This window comes from Podarcis melisellensis, assembly GCF_964234715.1.
Source record: "Podarcis melisellensis genome assembly, chromosome: 17".
Lineage (NCBI taxonomy): Eukaryota > Metazoa > Chordata > Lepidosauria > Squamata > Lacertidae > Podarcis > Podarcis melisellensis.
Window position 1 is genome coordinate 30889857 of NC_138534.1, and position 16781 is coordinate 30906637.

Sequence of the window (16781 nt, forward strand, 5' to 3'; positions counted from 1 at the left end):
CTAAGGAAAATGTCTCTAATATGAGAAACTGCTATCTGTCCCAATAAAAGAGACTTGCGTAGCTAGATCTGAGTGTGTTGATATCTATTGCGCAGAAAAGAAACACCATGAAATATATTATTCCATCATTCCAGATGCAATGATAACTCTACCGGAAGAGGAACATAAAGTATGTTTGCAGCCTGATGTTTCATTCCTAAGTGCCTGTCAACAGAACTGTGGGAGCATTATTGCCAGATCTGGATCAAAACTCTTTAATCCAGGCTAGCCCCAGCATTATCCTCATTAGTGGAACATTCAGAATAGCAACAGAAATCAGTGGTGCTTTCTGCAGCTTCCTGGATACAAACCGTGCTGCTACATCCGGTTCCTATTTTACCCTCTGTATATTCATTTTAAAATCAGTCTCTTCATCATTCATTCTCCCATTAGCTCAGGTTTGATCTTTACCCTATTATCATCTTCGGTCACTCAAAGCACTTTGTAATTATTTGTTTTCTATATGCCGTATACGCCCCAGTTTTCAGTGAGTTAAAACCAAAATGGGTTACAAAAACAATAGAACAAATGGCAGTAGATTAGCCCATATATTAGTATATATGGTAGGACAATTTTCATGTATGAATCTCTCTCTCTCTCTCTCTCTCTCTCTCTCTCACACACACACACACACACACACACACACACACTGATCACTGGCCTCCTTTCCCCCCCCCCCCTTCTTATATCAGTTTCACAGCCAGAACAAATGTATCTTGGGACAATGTATTACACTGGTCACATTCACAAGTCATACTAAACTGTGTCATCTCTTCTCTTGTGCACTTTTGTGAGGCAGCGTTCAGAAGCCTTTCCCCCCCCCCCTCAACTGTGGTCCGACATGCAATCTGGGTACGACAAACTACGGATCATTTCAAACATACCAACTTCAAACCATGGTTTCAAAAGTGGAAACTAACCCTCAATAGTGTTGACCATAGTCCAAACTCAAATGACATTACACATGGCGGCTAACGGAAAGCTAAACTTTCCCTTTTAGTTGTGTGGGAAGAGAAAGGGGAAACTTGAGAGCTGAGGCCATGCTGCAGCTCACGTTTGTCCCACTAAACTGTAGTTCAGTGTTTCCCAACCTTTTTTGGGCAAAGGCACACTTGTTTCATGAAAAAAATCTCGAGGCACACCACCATTAGAAAATGTTTAAAAAATTAACTCTGTGCCTATATTGACTATATATAAAGTAACTCTCTTTAATAGGAATCAAATAAACACAAAGAAAGTATTTTATAATTACTTTATTATGAAATAGTAAGTAAACAGAAATATGAAAAATTATAAAATACTTTATTCAGTGCGCAACCTGGGCCTGTTTGGCTCAACACAAAGCTGATATTCTGGCTGGAATCGAAGAAAGACACACACGTAGCTCTTCGTCAACAGCTCTCAGTCTCTCTCTGTATTTAGTTTTTATAGCAAATGAAGGAAGAGTAAGCAGGCTGGGGTGGGTTAAGTAAGGGCTGAAAGTGCCTAGATGAAGTGGGGGAAGCTAGAGAGGAGGTGCATTCTGACGTTTGAGGATAGACTAGGTTCTTTATGTGAATGATAGGTGAGTTATTTGACAGATCGAACTGAGAGCAAGGTGTGGCTTGTGTAGCTGGGGTGGACATGAATGTTTGGGGTGCAAACCCCAGGCCAGCCAGGTCCGAGGGGGGGGGCAGGGAGAGACGGGCCTGCCTGCCTCTGCCTGCGCTGTGGTGTGTTTTGCCCCGACCGACGGACGGACCGACCTGCCAGCTGTCTCCGCAGTAGCAGCGTGGACTGGAGCTCCGTCATTCTCCCCGCCGGTGCCTGGGGAGGGGAGTGTGGGGCGGCCGCTGTGGAAGCGACGGCGTGCTCCTCCTCCTCCTCCTCCTCTTGCCGGGCTAGAGCCAGCCGGCTAGGCTCGCCCCTCCTTGCTCGAGCCGACCCCGCCGCCGGGGGCCTTCCTGTCCTCTCAGCGGCGCCGCCTCGCATCCCTCGTCCGGGGGTTGGGAGGGGGCTGGGGGGGAGGAAGGGGGCGAGGGGGAGCAGCCGCCGCCGCTCCTGAGGAGATTCTGAGGCGGTGGCGGGCGACGCGTGGCGGAAGAGGAGGGACCCGCCAGCCCCGCGTTTCTCTCTCTCTCTCCCTGACGGAAACCTTCCCCTCAGCTTCTGCCGCTTTTTCTCTTCTTTCCCTCTTCCTTTTTTTTAAAAAGAAAATGAAAAATCTTTCCTTTCTCTCTTTTCCAGCCCCCCTCCCCTCTTCACGGAATTTCACTGCACTCGGGCGCCGCGGCGCGCAGGCGCACTGCTCGCTCCTCTTTCCGCGCAGGCGCCTTCTCTCGCTCTTTCGCCTCCTTTTCTTTCTCTCTCGATGGTCCACCTACAAAGGAGCGAGGGAGGCGCACGCCATGTTTGGATTTGCATCCAGCAGATGCCGCCGCCGCCCCGCCTCTCGCCGCCCGACTCGCCCGCCTCCCTCCCACGGCACACCAGGCAACGTCTCGCGGCACACTAGTGTGCCGCGGAACACCGGTTGGGAAACACTGCTGTAGTTTAACGTGACTTGTGAAAGTGGCAAATAATACCTTAAGGCCATTTTTTTCGCAAGCGTGACCCAAGTTTTTGAGAGCACCACTCTCATCTGTGCTACATTACATTGGCAGTGTACCATGGGTATGGATACCATACAGTACACAAACTGCCATTTCATTAACTGTGGTTGGCAAGCTGAATTCTGGATCACATAGAATCATAGATTCCTGGATTTGGAAGGGATGATGAAAGCCAACCTTGATGTTTAATAGGTTATTGTATTTTAGTGTTTTGTTGGAAGCCGCCCAGAGTGGCTGGGGAAACCCAGCCAGATGGGCGGGGTATAAATAATAAATTATTATTATTATTACAACCCCCTGCCCAATCTTTTGCCCAACGTAGAGCTTGAACCCACGACTCTGGGGTTAAGAGTCTCATGCTCTACCAACTGAGCTATTCCTGTGGGCCTTTTTATGCTTTTCCTGTGCATGCTGACAATCCAGCTGAGTATGTGTGTGCATAGATATAAATAGAGGTATAGATAAATAAGTGTTTCAACGGCATTGGCTAGGGTTACCCTTATTACTTCACAGTAAACAGAGCTATGGATCTTCCCAATGATGGAGTGAGACAGGAGTGGGGGAACAAACAGAAGAGGGGAGACTGCCACCCTCCAAATTGTACACCTGCGCATAACACCAAATCACTCCAGCCTAGCTGGTGCCAAAGCGGTGCTCCATTTTCTAATGAGGGCAAGCCATTCATTTTTGCCACCTTTCCCCTTCAGAGTGGGAGGTCCCCTTTAAATGTCATGTTTTCTCCTGGGAGGAGGAAAAGAGGACTAGCATGCAAAGCATCATATCCTGTTAATGTCTTGAAGCCAACTCAACTGTTTAGAAAGGGCACCGTCCTCAAGGCTGGGACTGAGCCAACTCTGAATGCATGCAAGGAGCTTTGGAAAAAAAACAACGCTTTGCATTTGCATAGTAGCTTGCAAGTAACAACTTTCGGCTATGTTATTTATACAGACCGACAGTCCTTCACATCATCATACTTTGCTTTTCTGTTAAATACAATGGTTAACCTTGACTGTTTCTGGATAAGCCTGTTGCCAGAAAACTGGGCCAGTCAACAATACAAAAACTACTGTAATTAAGGCTGCAGTCCTAACCTCACTTACTTAGGCTGGCAGGGTGGTTTTCTAAGCTTTGTCTCCCTGATTTCACAAAGTTAATAAGGGCACATGATGTAGTCTGTTTACAAGAAACCTGGTCATCACGTCACATCGAATTTGCAGGTTTTAATGCCTTTTCTGTTCTGGCAACCAAAAGCCACAAGGAAGGTAGGCCTTTGGGTGGATTGTTAACCCTAGTGGCTCCCCATATAAAAAGTGAACATATCCTGTCGACAAATGCTAGCTGTAAATTACTAGTAACGAAGATAGTGCTAGAGAGCCAGGAAATGTTGTTCAATGTGTACACTCCCACTGTCACAGCCAAGAACCTACAATGGGATCTTGTTACACATGTGCTTGAGAATCAGGACTCCATCTGCCCTGACTTACCTATCATCTAGACTGGAGACTTACTTAGGCAGAGGCAGATTTTGGGGAGCATGACCAGTTTGGTCACAGTGGGCGCAGAGCCAGTATGGTGTAGTGGTTAAGAGCAGTGGACTCGTAATCTGGTGAACCAGGTTCGCTTCCCCGCTCCTCCACATGCAGCTGCTGGGTGACCTTGGGCCAGTCACACTTCTTTGAAGTCTCTCAGCTCCACTCACCTCACAGAGTGTTTGTTGTGGGGGAGGAAGGGAAAGGAGATTGTTAGCCGCTTTGAGACTCCTTAGGGTAGTGATAAAGCGGGATATCACATCCAAAGTCTTCTTAGAATTGCACTGTTAATCATCGTTTCCTGTCCCTTAGGAGAGAATTCCCAGCACACGGCCCCAACTACACTTCTCCAAACCCTTAAGACGACACCGAATGCTAGTTGAGCTGTGATAAAACTGAAACAGATGTACAAGGTGGATTTGCCCTTGTGCTAAAGACGCAACTTCTAATCTAAAAGAATTGCTAATATATTTTAGCTTTTATCTGAGGGAGGTTGCTGTCTTCCATATTGTTAATCAACTTGGAAGTCTTCATGGAAGGTAATCATTCACCTGGGAGAAAGAAAATAGGCACATTCTGTATTGCAGCCTATTCTGCAGGTAATTCAGGTACCAGGGATTGTAATACTGGTGTGCATTTTGATTTATATCACAAGTTTTCCCCCCCTGGCAGTTAACAACCCTCTGCACTAGGGTAGCTGAAGCATATTCCCGTCACATTTTCCCACTCTTCTTCTTTCTATATAACACCCTGTGTTATCTCCCCCTTTTTTTTGCAGGGGGTGGGGGTTGTGTTATTGTCCATGCCATCTGCATTGGACGTGTGCCTTTAGTAGTAGCCTCAGGTGACCTGAGAATCAGTTCTCAGTCAGGCCAGCTTTTGCTTTGCCAAATATTGAGGCTTTAATATCCAGAAATAAATTTGGTTGGTTGTTGCTCCATAAACACCCAGTGGGACCTGAATGTTAGATTTAACAAAGAAATACGTATGAAGGTTGTATCAAAACAGATTGTTTCCATAAGTAAACAGGATGCCCAAAGATGAGGAATACTGAAATACAGAGCAAGACACTTGCTCTGATGAGATCTGATGAAACTGGTATCAGATCTGTATCATTTCGGAAAGCATATATATTGCCGCTTTTTGTGTTCTAAACTCGGTGTTAAGTATATTTTATACAAGTGCTTGCTGTTGTTGGCAAATGCCATAATGCTGACTGCACTAAGGAACGAAAGCAGACGGGACACATTTATATCTGCGGGGATTAAATGGCATATGGCGGTAGCACGCTTTATGTTCTCGGAAATCTGCAAAATATACCAAGCAAGCCGTCTGCCTTGCAAATCTCTGCCAAAGGAATTGAAGCGTCCTGCAATGTTGGGAAGGCCATTTAGGCTATAAGCTTGCTATCCTCATATTCCAGTGGTTTCAGTGGATGTGAATGAGACTCCCAAAAAAAGAATAGGTGGGTTGCTACTTTATTGCCCCAGTACTGGAACGTCAATCCTCTGCACACTAACTTGGAAGTAGAGCTAAGTGAGCAAATTGGGACTTCTGTTACATCTGTGTAACAGCCTCATATAACCAACATGCATAAAGGAGTTAAAGCCATAGAGTAAGCTGTCCTGCCAGGCTTAGCTAGGTCACTACCCCCTACCTTGGGAGGAAAGTAATCAAGCCTAATGTACCTCGGTCTACCTGAGAAGCTCAGTGTGTAAAGAAGTCTGAGCTGGTTACTTCAGGCTCAGACCTCATGGCTCTAACAAGTTTCTTTTGAGTTCCTATACCAATAATTTCGGAACTCTACCCACTGCAACCAAGCTAAGTTTTACTGTCTGAGTTTTCTGATTGATGCATGGAAAAGCACATGAAGCTGACCTTTTGGAGAGTTTGTAAGTAAACCATTTTTTTTTTACTTCCCAAATGTGTGGTCTTTTTCTATGCTATAGGAAAAGGAGAACTTTGGAAAGATCTAAGAAAGGCATATTTTAAAGGTCTAACAGCCTCTATTTTCATGCTTTACTTTGCTGCATATATTGTGATTTTAAATCTCTGTTGGGGTTCTCTCACCAAAGAGTACTTGGCCCAAACTCTTAGCATCCAGTTGGTATCCTTTTATACCTATTTTATTTTTCCTTGCCACCAACAACATGAGTGTCTTCCAAAATTTAGCATTGCACAGGGCTTCCAACAGTGGAGGCTAATACATTCGGCCAAATGGGGTGCTGCCCCACCAATGTCAGTTTCTCTTCCTTCCATATCCCCCCCATTCATTTTATAGCACCATTTTGCTATAAAAGTGAATGAAAAATAGCAATGAGAGGCAAACAGTAATTAAAGCCTCTCCTTCCAGTGAAAACAGAAGCTGACACTGAGGTGATCAAGAGAGATTATTCAAGGGGCAATTGACACAATATTCACTAGCAATCTCACTGCCACACTCAACAGGAACCAATAAAACAAGCAGGGTTTTAATTAACATCAGAAAGAATATTTGCTGAATGGGCCTTCCTTGTGGCTTAACATTATAGAGAGATCTTGCCCATGGAGAAAAGGCACTGCTCGGTAATATAACATTGTATTAAGTGCTGTGTGGAATCTCTATTTTAATTCCACTCTTGGCTAATTGTGGGAAAGTAATGCTTCAGTTTAGGAGCACTCAAGAGTTCCAGTCTGAACGTTATCTCTGTTAGGGAAGAGAGCATAGTCAGAGTATGGTGTGACAGAAGAGGACAATATTACCATTAATAAAAAGGTCAGTTACTGGAGGCAGTAAAGAATTGGAGGAAGCTGAATCTTGAAGAGAAGGAGGTGCTCTGAACTGGTGGTTTCCCAATCCAGGAAATAGGAAGGCAGCCTACCTGTTCTAGATGGGGTTCCAGTCCACCTGAATGATCAGGAAAGTTGTCTGGGGGTACTCCTTGATTTGACCCTGTCACGGAGGCCCAGGTTGCCTCAGTAGTGTAGAGATTCTTTTTCAGATCCAGCTGGTTTACCAGCATTGACTGTTGTCCCTCAATATCATTTGGCAGGGGGTCGGGCCTCCTCAATGTTGAGGGACTGGAGGAAGCCGAGTGTGGCATGGGCATCTTTTGAGCTCGAGAGAGGAGGAGCTGCTGACCATTGCAGCTGTGCCATGCTGGGGTCCATGCTTGACCTCCCGACTTTACAATGTCACATGTGTGTTGTGTGCAAGATGGCGCCTCCGGCCACAAAGGTCCATTCTCTAGTGTGTGTACACCTTGTATATTTTGCTAGGGAACATACCCTTTTGTTATTGGATAGCCACAGCATCATTGTGTATGTGAGAGAAATCTGTTAGGAGCTCGTCTTACACTCGAGTAGGACCCTGGCAGAGACACATGCCTGACTGGCATGTTCTCTCCCTCCTGTTTGTGAGCTTCAAAAGCTTTCTTCTGCCTGAACATCACAGCAACCAGTGCCAACAGACATCGGCACACTTAGGGATCTGCAGAGTCTTTGCAGCTTGCGTGACAGACCTCAGCAACTCAGCATTTGGGCTAATCTACTTTATTTACATATAAAAACACATGGAGCACTGCAACATGGCTCCCTCTCTCTCTAGCATCAGAAAGCAAAGAGAGAGAACAAAGGACAATAGTCCCACTTCACGGAACACAGTAACACAAACATCCTGTCTCCGTCACTTCCCACTCTGTGGAGTCAAAACATACACCGTCATGTGATAGACAACAATCCCATGACTGCAATCATGGAGCAGGAATTCTAACAATATTGTGGAATTTGCACAATCAGGACATGGAAAGTCTGAGATTGTCTGGAGCAGGGTGGGTGGAAAAGCAGGAATGACAGTTCTCTCTGTTTAATTTTGTATTATGTCATACCCACATAGTAGCCATGTTGTGTTATGTTATGCCCCCATGGTAGCTATTTTGTGACTTGTGCCCACATCACTTCCTCAAAATTCAAAGTGTGTGCAGTCCAAAAGGGTTGGTATCTTAAAATATTTCCATATTGCCATGCTCAGACTTTGAGGTTAGCTGGCAATGTCAATGCTAACTGAGGTTATAAATGACTTGCTGGGGAACCTTCTCAGCAATGGCACCCTGGCTGTTGTTTGGCTGGTGCCTATTTTTGTCTAATTTTTCCACCAGTCGAAGATAGCTCTCTATTCTCCCTCCAGGCCTTTGGATAGACTTCTGAATACATCGGGCGTTCCAAATGTGAAATGAATGTACTGTTTTTAGCTATATGTTGTTGTTACTGTTGTGATCTCCACCAGGATCACTTCACAATGAAGGATGCAATATAAATCCTAGAAACATATACGTAAATAGACACTCTCCCTGCACCGCTGTTTATAATTTAAGAAGACAGTAACACTTATTATTTACACCTTAGGTGGATTATAATAACGTCTCATCATTGCTTCACTTGCCAATTATTATTTACCATCTGTGACCATAGGAACCAACTCCTAGGAGCCAAGGCCCCTTCACCCTGCCCGATAAAATATTTGAAGGGGCTGGGTTCCCCCAAAGTTGATGGGCATTGCCATTCAAATGGTGTGCACCTGCTTACTTGCCCCACCAATATTTTATTCAAGTTGTCACCCCTGTCTGTGACACAACCATCCCTGCTTACTTCCAGGTGCCTCAAGCAGAAAAGCTGCCCACAAAGTGGGATAGAGCCACTCCACTAGCTTCCCAGGAATAGATCTCTGTTGCTTACCAAAAGTGAGGGTGAGGGTTGAGGAGGCAGGGAGGTTGTCATAGTGCAAGCACAACAGCAGAAGTGTCACATTGGCTCCACCAATGCGTTTGCACTGCAACAACCTCCCTGAATACCTCTTGTGGACCTTGACACCCCTTTCTCATGTCTGGCCCAGATTACAGGCTGTTAAAAATATCCCATAATAGCTAAATACAATCTGCACCTATCTGTGTAGCTCTACCCTGTGTTAATTGGAATGGTATACAGATTGCACCACATTGGAATCTGCGTCTGTGCGGTGCATTATTGGAGAACTTCAGAGCTTGGATACGGGTGCACATTTGTGTTCGTATAACTTTTCAGTTAAGGAAATCAGCCCTGAGTTCTCACTGGAAGGACAGATTGTGAAGCTGAGGCTCCAATACTTTGGCCACCTCATGAGAAGAGAAGATTCCCTGGAAAAGACCCTGATGTTGGGAAAGATGGAGGGCACAAGGAGAAGGGGACGACAGAGGACGAGATGGTTGGATAGTGTCTTCGAAGCTACAAACATGAGTCTGACCAAACTGCGGGAGGCAGTGGAAGACAGAAGTGCCTGGCGTGCTCTGGTCCATGGGGTCACGAAGAGTCGGACACGACTGAACGACTAAACAACAACAACAACTTTTCAGTTGTTACTCTGTAATTGTCCTTTTGTCCTTTTTTTACTTTGGGTTTCTTTCTTGTCCCCGCAGCACATTTTCTTGGTTCCACATCTACTTTTGCTCAGGGGCTATATCTCAAGAAGAACAACAGATAGCTTGATTAGATAGGCTAACCATGTACAACACCAACAGCTGCCTTGGTGACTTGCCAGGAACCCAACCGCTCTGCTTGCATAGGAATCTGCATAATATTATATTAAGAAATATTAAATCTGGATGCAAACAGACAGATACAAAACACCCTTTGTTATGCTAAAAACCATAGGTGGGGTAAACAAGCTTTTCTCTTTACTGTGAGAACAAGTGACAGCTCCTTCAGTTCATAAAGCAGGTGACACAAAATCTATGCAAACAGCAGCAATAGCAAAGAACATTCTCATGTTTCCCCATTCCCTGGAGAAAGTTTGCAATAACGTACAGCTTGGTAAGACATGCCTCGCTAAACATTTGGAATTGTTAAGCGGCGTTGAAGTCTAATAAAATGTAATGCTCACTTTACTTGTTCTCAAGTACAGAAAGGATGATGCGTGTGTTATTTCCTCAAATGAGTGCACAGTGTAGTTTTGTTTAATGAACTTTGCGCAAAACAGACAGAGCTGAGCTCTGCCATCTACACAAATAAAGGGATTTTCAAAGAGTCGCATGGAGTCTTTTTCTGCTAAGCTGAAGTCTTCTGTGCTTTAAGAATTAAAATTACACCTGTATTTCACTCTCACTCCAACATGGTGAACTCGTAAGCACCACCAGAAAAAGAGGACTCTGACCTGCGTGGAAATTATGCTGGCATTGCCAGCTGATGTTAACAAGAAAAATATTCCGTGAATCCTGTTTTAAACATATAAATTAATATAGGCAGTCTAAAAATACATTTAACTGAAATTTACGACTGTAAGCCACACATTCAGATGTAGAAAGGGCAGCGAGATCTTCAAACTACTGGGTAATAGATACAGATAGGTAGCCGTGTTGGTCTGCCATAGTCAAAACAAAAAAATAAAAAAAATTAAAAAGGAAGGAATTTTCTTGTTTTGGGTAATAGATGTTTGTCCTTGCATTATCTTTTTTTTAAAAAAAAAAAATATTCATTTTTCAAACACATAATAAAAAACAAACACAACACAAAACAAAAACATACACCACATTAAACATATACCGACTTCCCCATACCTCCCTTTCGCTGCATCCTTATTCCACAATTCTTTAGCAACCCTTTAGTCAATTTATCTATTAGTTCCCTTTCATTAAATTTCCTTAAACTTATTAGTTACAGCTGTAATTCTCTACTTCTTACATTGTAGGGTTACAATGTCAGTGTGTGTGTGAACATCTGGAAATATCAAGGATTTCTCCAAGATAAAGCTGGTGTGAGCAGTGATTTCTGATTACTGGGTCCACTCCTGACATGAGTCATTCCCAAGTAACAGAACTGACCAGTGATTTGAACCTAGTTTTGTTGATATACACCCAGAAGACTGAAAAACACTGTGTCATAATTAAGATGCTCTCTTACGGTGCCTTTTTCTTCTTCCCATAGTCTCCCAGCAAGGGGAAAACCAAAGACGGCTCTACCGAGAATTACTGAAGAACTATAACAGCTTAGAACGGCCGGTAGTAAATGATTCACAGCCCCTCGTCGTGGAGCTGCAACTGTCATTGCTGCAGATAATTGACGTGGTAAGTTGCCTTCCTGTTCCTTAGCAGCTCTTAAGTAAAACAAATTAAAAATCAGTCCTGTGTAGAGCATTGTTGATCCAGGTGAACAAGGATCTCTCTGCAGACCTGTTAAAATATGTAAGTTATCCCAGAACACATTTCAACCACCTTATTCTAAAACAAGATAGTTAAATAAAGGCAAATATATAACTTTATTGCAGTCTGTCCAATCTTGTTAACATTTGGAGTGGGATTTTAATAATGTTTTTTAAAAATTGATGAGCCCAAGTGGTAATGTTATTCTTTAATTAAGGAATAGTCAACTCAACATGGTGCCCTCCAGATATTTTGGACTACCACTCCCACCATGATTAACTGGCACACGCTGAATGGGGCTGATGAGAGTTGTATTCCAAAATATTCAGAGCGTACTGAGAGAGTTTGGATTTGATATCCTGGTTTATCACTACCCGAAGGAGTCTCAAAGCGGCTAACATTCTCCTTTCCCTTCCTCCCACACAACAAACACTCTGTGAGGTGAGTGGGGCTGAGAGACTTCAGAGAAGTGTGACTGGCCCAAGGTCATCCAGCAGCTGCATGTGGAGGAGCGGGGACGCGAACCCAGTTCACCAGATTACGAGACTACCGCTTTTAACCACTACACCACACTGGCTCTGCACTGACTACCCTTGTTCTGATCATTCCACATCCAGCCTTTCTTCTGAGGGTCTTTCCGTGTGGCTTTGTAGCAGCTTAGCTTTTAAAGTAAACCCAAATGAGAATGTGTGAGATAGTAACACGTTTTTATTTTTTAAAAAACTCAAATTCTGTTTTTCCCCCTCCAAAAGTGCTCAGTGTTCTGTAGTCATAAAAATACAGCACAACTAAGAGAGAGAGAATGTTGCAGATTTATTTCATAAAATTTATACCCCACTTGATTGTAAAAACAAATACCTTAAGGAAAGAATAAAGCGATAAGATGATTAGTGTAACAACAACTATTTCAAACATTCCAAGGAACCTTCTACGTCTGACTCTTTGTGGGTGCTGTCACTAGAAAGCTTTTAACCACAAGAGAATTACACGCGGATAATTTTGCCTGTCAAAACTGATTTTGTCAGTTTGCTTCTAATGGTTGTTAGCACGGAATCTCTGGGGCTGGGTGACACTAATTGCGCTTTAATTAACCCAAAGTTAAAGTGGGGAGACTGGGGATCCTGAATAGTGGGGGTGTGTGACTTTGGGTATGGGGAGAATTAGTGATGGATGGTCACACATCAACCCCGCCCCCATATCCAATTTCAAATGATTAAAAAACCCCACCAAAATTAATTGAGCAGATAGCCATTGGATGTCTGGAAATTAATCCAATTTTATTCTTGAATTAATTTTGAATCAGCAAAGCCTCTAGGTCCTGCAAGGCAATTAGGACATAACCAGGGCCCAGAGGCCTCTCTGCAACCTACACACTTCCAGACGGGATCCTCCGCTCTTCGCTTCTATTCAACAATGCAAGGTGGGGGGGATGGCAAAGAAGGTCCCTCCAGGTTAGGAGGGGGCACTGCAGAGAGGCCTCTAAGTCCCGTTTACTCCCAACCATCTAACTAGGGTGGAATCTGGACACATACAAAAAAAAAAAAATGCTGTGAAAATGCTTTGTTAAAAAAGCGTTTTGAAAAATATATTGAATTTGCCATAAGCTCACAATCGCCATCTAGTGTCACATTTGTATAATGTGCTTGTAATGTGTGATGTAGGGATGCGGGTGGCACTGTGGGTTAAACCACAGAGCTTAGCACTTGCCGGTCAGAAGATCAGCGGTTCGAATCCCCGCGACGGAGTGAGCTCCTGTTGCTCTGTCCCAGCTCCTGCCAACCTAGCAGTTCGAAAGCACGTCATGTGCAAGTAGATAAATAGGGACCGCTCTGGTGGGAAGGTAAACAGTGTTTTCGTGTGCTGCTCTGGTTCGCCAGAAGCGGCTTAGTCATGCTGGTCACATGACCCGGAAGCTGTACGCCAGCTCCCTCGGCCTATAGAGCGAGTTGAGCGCACAACCCCAGAGTTGGTCACGACTGGACCTAATGGTCAGGGGTCCCTTTACCCTTTAGTAGTTGTTAGTAGTTGTCATGTAAACCACCTTGAGGCCCATGTGGGAGGCAATTTATCAATTGAAAAATTAATAAATGTGAAGGTCAGAGAGTGCTTGGGTAGTCATAATGCCTCCCCCCCACACTTTTAAAGCACTTCATTGCTTTTCTCACATATAAACAATGCTTTCCTTGTTTGCTGCTGCAGTGGTCAGCCAGCAATACAGTGGTGCCTTGGTTTATGAACTTAATCCTTTCGGGAAGTCTGTTCTTAAACCAAAGCGTTCTTAAACCAAGGTGTGCTTTCCCATAGCAGCGGGGGACTCGATCTACAAATGGAACACACTCAACAGGAAGTGAAACATGTTCTTATTCCAAGGCAAAGTTCACCAACCAAAACACCTACTTCTGGGTTTGCAGTGTTCTTAATCCAAGTTATTCATAAACTAAGCTGTTCTTAAACCAAGGTACCACTGTATGGGAATTCCAGTGTCCCCGGAAAAGGCAGGCAGTTTTTCACATCCATTCTTGGTTTACAATGAAATCCAGCAATATGGACTTGCTTGGCTAGTGACGGCCCCTTGCCATCCCTTACTATCCTTTCAAGGATGTGTTTCACCACGTCCGAAGGATCAGAACTGGCAGTGGCACATACACCAGGATTACATTGACTGCTAGCGTGTCCTTTCCAGAAGAAGCTGATCGAATTACTTGACTTCTGCTGTGTGTTGTGTGTACCTGAGTCCTGTCTCTTAACCAGTCTGCTATCTAATTGTAATTGAGGACCAGAGGGGCTTTCATTAGGTGTTTCCCAGAATGTTAACACATGGCTTTGTCACTTCGGAATGCTAACTACGACTCTGAAATGCGCAGATGCCTCTGATGTTCCCCAAGTAATTTGTTGATTAATTATGAAGCTTTTTAACCATTTTACGCAGAAGTATCTTGTATGTTGAAAGAAATGATGAGCCATGTGTTCCTATAAATGATTCATCAGATGCAGTTCTTAAAGGGGTTTTTGTGTGTGTTTTTTTTGCAAAGCTATAATTACAGCTTGCGTGCAGTGCTTTCCAAACTTGCCAGGCAAATGCGTGGACAGCTTACCTGCCATGCCAGAAGTCTGTGCAAAGTAATTGCATCAGCAAAATCTGCGGTGGGGCTGATTTATCAAACGAGAGCTCTCCTTCCCTTGGAACATCACCACAGCTGTGAAAAGAACAGTTGGGGGAGTTATAAGCTGAAGAAAATCCCAGCTCTGCATTGCCCCCACAGTGACAGTATTTCTTCATTCTGAAAATCCTAGCGATCATCGGAAGGGTTCAAGAGGTGTTACTATTATTGCTAGAGTTAGGCAATCGCCTTTCATTCTGATAATTTTGTGCAGGAATTATATCTGTGTTGTGAGAACTCGCAGAGGCATTACTACCACATGCACAGAGATAGATTATGCCCCTCCTTTGGAGTCTCTGTAGAAGAGGCCTCGCCAATCATAGCCAGAAGTGGTGGGTGGGGTTAGTCCAACTGTTGGGGTACCAACCTGGCCACCCATGGGTGCAGCGATGCCCACAAGCCTGTTTGGTTTTTCCCTTATATTAGTGAATGGCAGCTATTTGCGTGCCCAGATGGAGACCCCACAACCCCAGGCAACACCTGGGTGGAATAATGACTCGTGATGTGTTATGGGATTAAAATTGGCCACAACTTTATTAAACTTTCATATGTAGGAAGACCTTGGCTTAGGCACTGGGTGTTCATTAGTCCCAGTCCCCAGCTGGGGATCTGAGGCACGTCAGGTATATCCAATCTGTCTGGGGATTGGGCTGGCTCTGGAAGACATATGTTTAAGCAGAGAGCCCGCCCCCCATTTCACCGCAACACACTGATAACCTTTCAGCGTATGGCCAGTGACTCCCCTCAACATACCCCTTTAACGGGGAACCCTGGGATCGCCGCCACAGGGGGGGGAGGTGTGTGTCACCGCTTCATGCCCTCCCCTCCCATTTAGGGAAGATAGACTAAAGGATTCCGCCCAAGGTCTATAACCGCCACTCGAGACTGCAAAATTGTGGTTTCACCGCCAAGACTACCTACACCTGAAAAAAACCCTTAGCAGTCCGACAACCATTCCAGGAGGCCATGTCTGATGTCATCCAACCATCGTTCATTTCCTGTGGTGGTAAGGTGCACTCTGTCGGGCCTAAAAAGTTCCCTTCTGTAGGTTTTAATGTCCAGATGCTTCACGATCGGCCCCCAAGACGCAAGACTGCTGAGCGGATAGCCCTGTTAATTTTCCCCCAACATGTAATTCAGCCTGGATGGTTTGAGGGCACCCCGCCATTGCAAACGTAGAATAAGTTCTGACCAAAGGATGGTAATGTTAGGGTGCATGGCATGGAGTTACTCCAAGTCTGTAATCACTGTTTTTACCAGTACAATGCCCTTGTGCACAACCAGATCGTTTTCGCCCAGGTGAAACACAACCACATCTGGTGGGACATGAGACGCAAATTCCTTTTTTTGTTGTTGTTTATTAAATATATCTTTATTAATTTAAAATAATACATTTATGAAAAACAGACGTACATACAAGTAAACAAACATAACAATCAAACAAACAAATAACAGAAAAATCAAACAAACCACCACACTATAAGATATAAGAAGATTAATATAATTATGATCATATACACTCTTGGTATTGAACACAATTATAAAATTTATAGAAAAGAAATTCAAAACTGACTTCCAATTAATCTCACTGCACTTTGTCTATCCATTACTTTATACCACACAGTTACATGTTTCTTATATAATTTCTTTTTACCTCCCTACAAACTTATATTTATACAACACAGGAATCAGATGTTTCCTTTTATTCCATAGTTTTCTAAATATTCTTTAAAGATTCTCCAAACCTTATAGACTTTTTGTTTTGGTTGGCCTCTTACTCTTCCTGTCGCTTTCGCTAGACGCAAATTCCTGACGCAGACTGGGGAGTAGGGCATCCCAACACATTCCGCGGTGGCCAAACCAAGTGATGTAGATCTTTGGTTGAAGGTCCAGATGTTCACTGGATGGACTCATGGTTGCCTGGAAAGCTGCCCGATGCTGTGGCCTGTTTGTTTTTTCCTTATATGAGTGAATGGCAGCTATTTATTCGTATGGGAGAAAGAAAACATGGGTGCACCATTGGTGGGAGGGATAAACTTGCCCTTGGTAATACTGCTGTCAGTCCCAAGAAGGAAATTTCCTTTAGCATCCATTGGGAGTTTTGTCTTGGGGTGGCTGAAAGCAGCTGTGTCTCTGTGATTTTTATTGGGACCATGGCAGGGAAGAAAGGAAGTTCCCTTCTCTCTCCTTTCATGTCATAGCCACAATGAAAATCCCCTCTCTGCTGGCTGTTATTAATGAAAATGAAACCGTCTCCTTGAGGCAATCAGCTTAGAGTCAATGCCTAAATGGCTAGGATCTGGTCTAAAATTT

General features: G+C 44.1%; 1 protein-coding gene across 1 annotated transcript in view; it reads left to right on the forward strand.

Annotated features, from left to right (window-relative positions):
* Window positions 1-16781, forward strand: part of LOC309359946 (neuronal acetylcholine receptor subunit alpha-7-like) — a 109773-nt gene that overhangs the window by 22229 nt on the left and 70763 nt on the right. The window contains exon 2 of the mRNA XM_081894386.1: window positions 11093-11232. Within this exon, the coding sequence (XP_081750512.1) occupies window positions 11093-11232 (140 nt within the window). The remainder of the gene's footprint in view (window positions 1-11092; window positions 11233-16781) is intronic.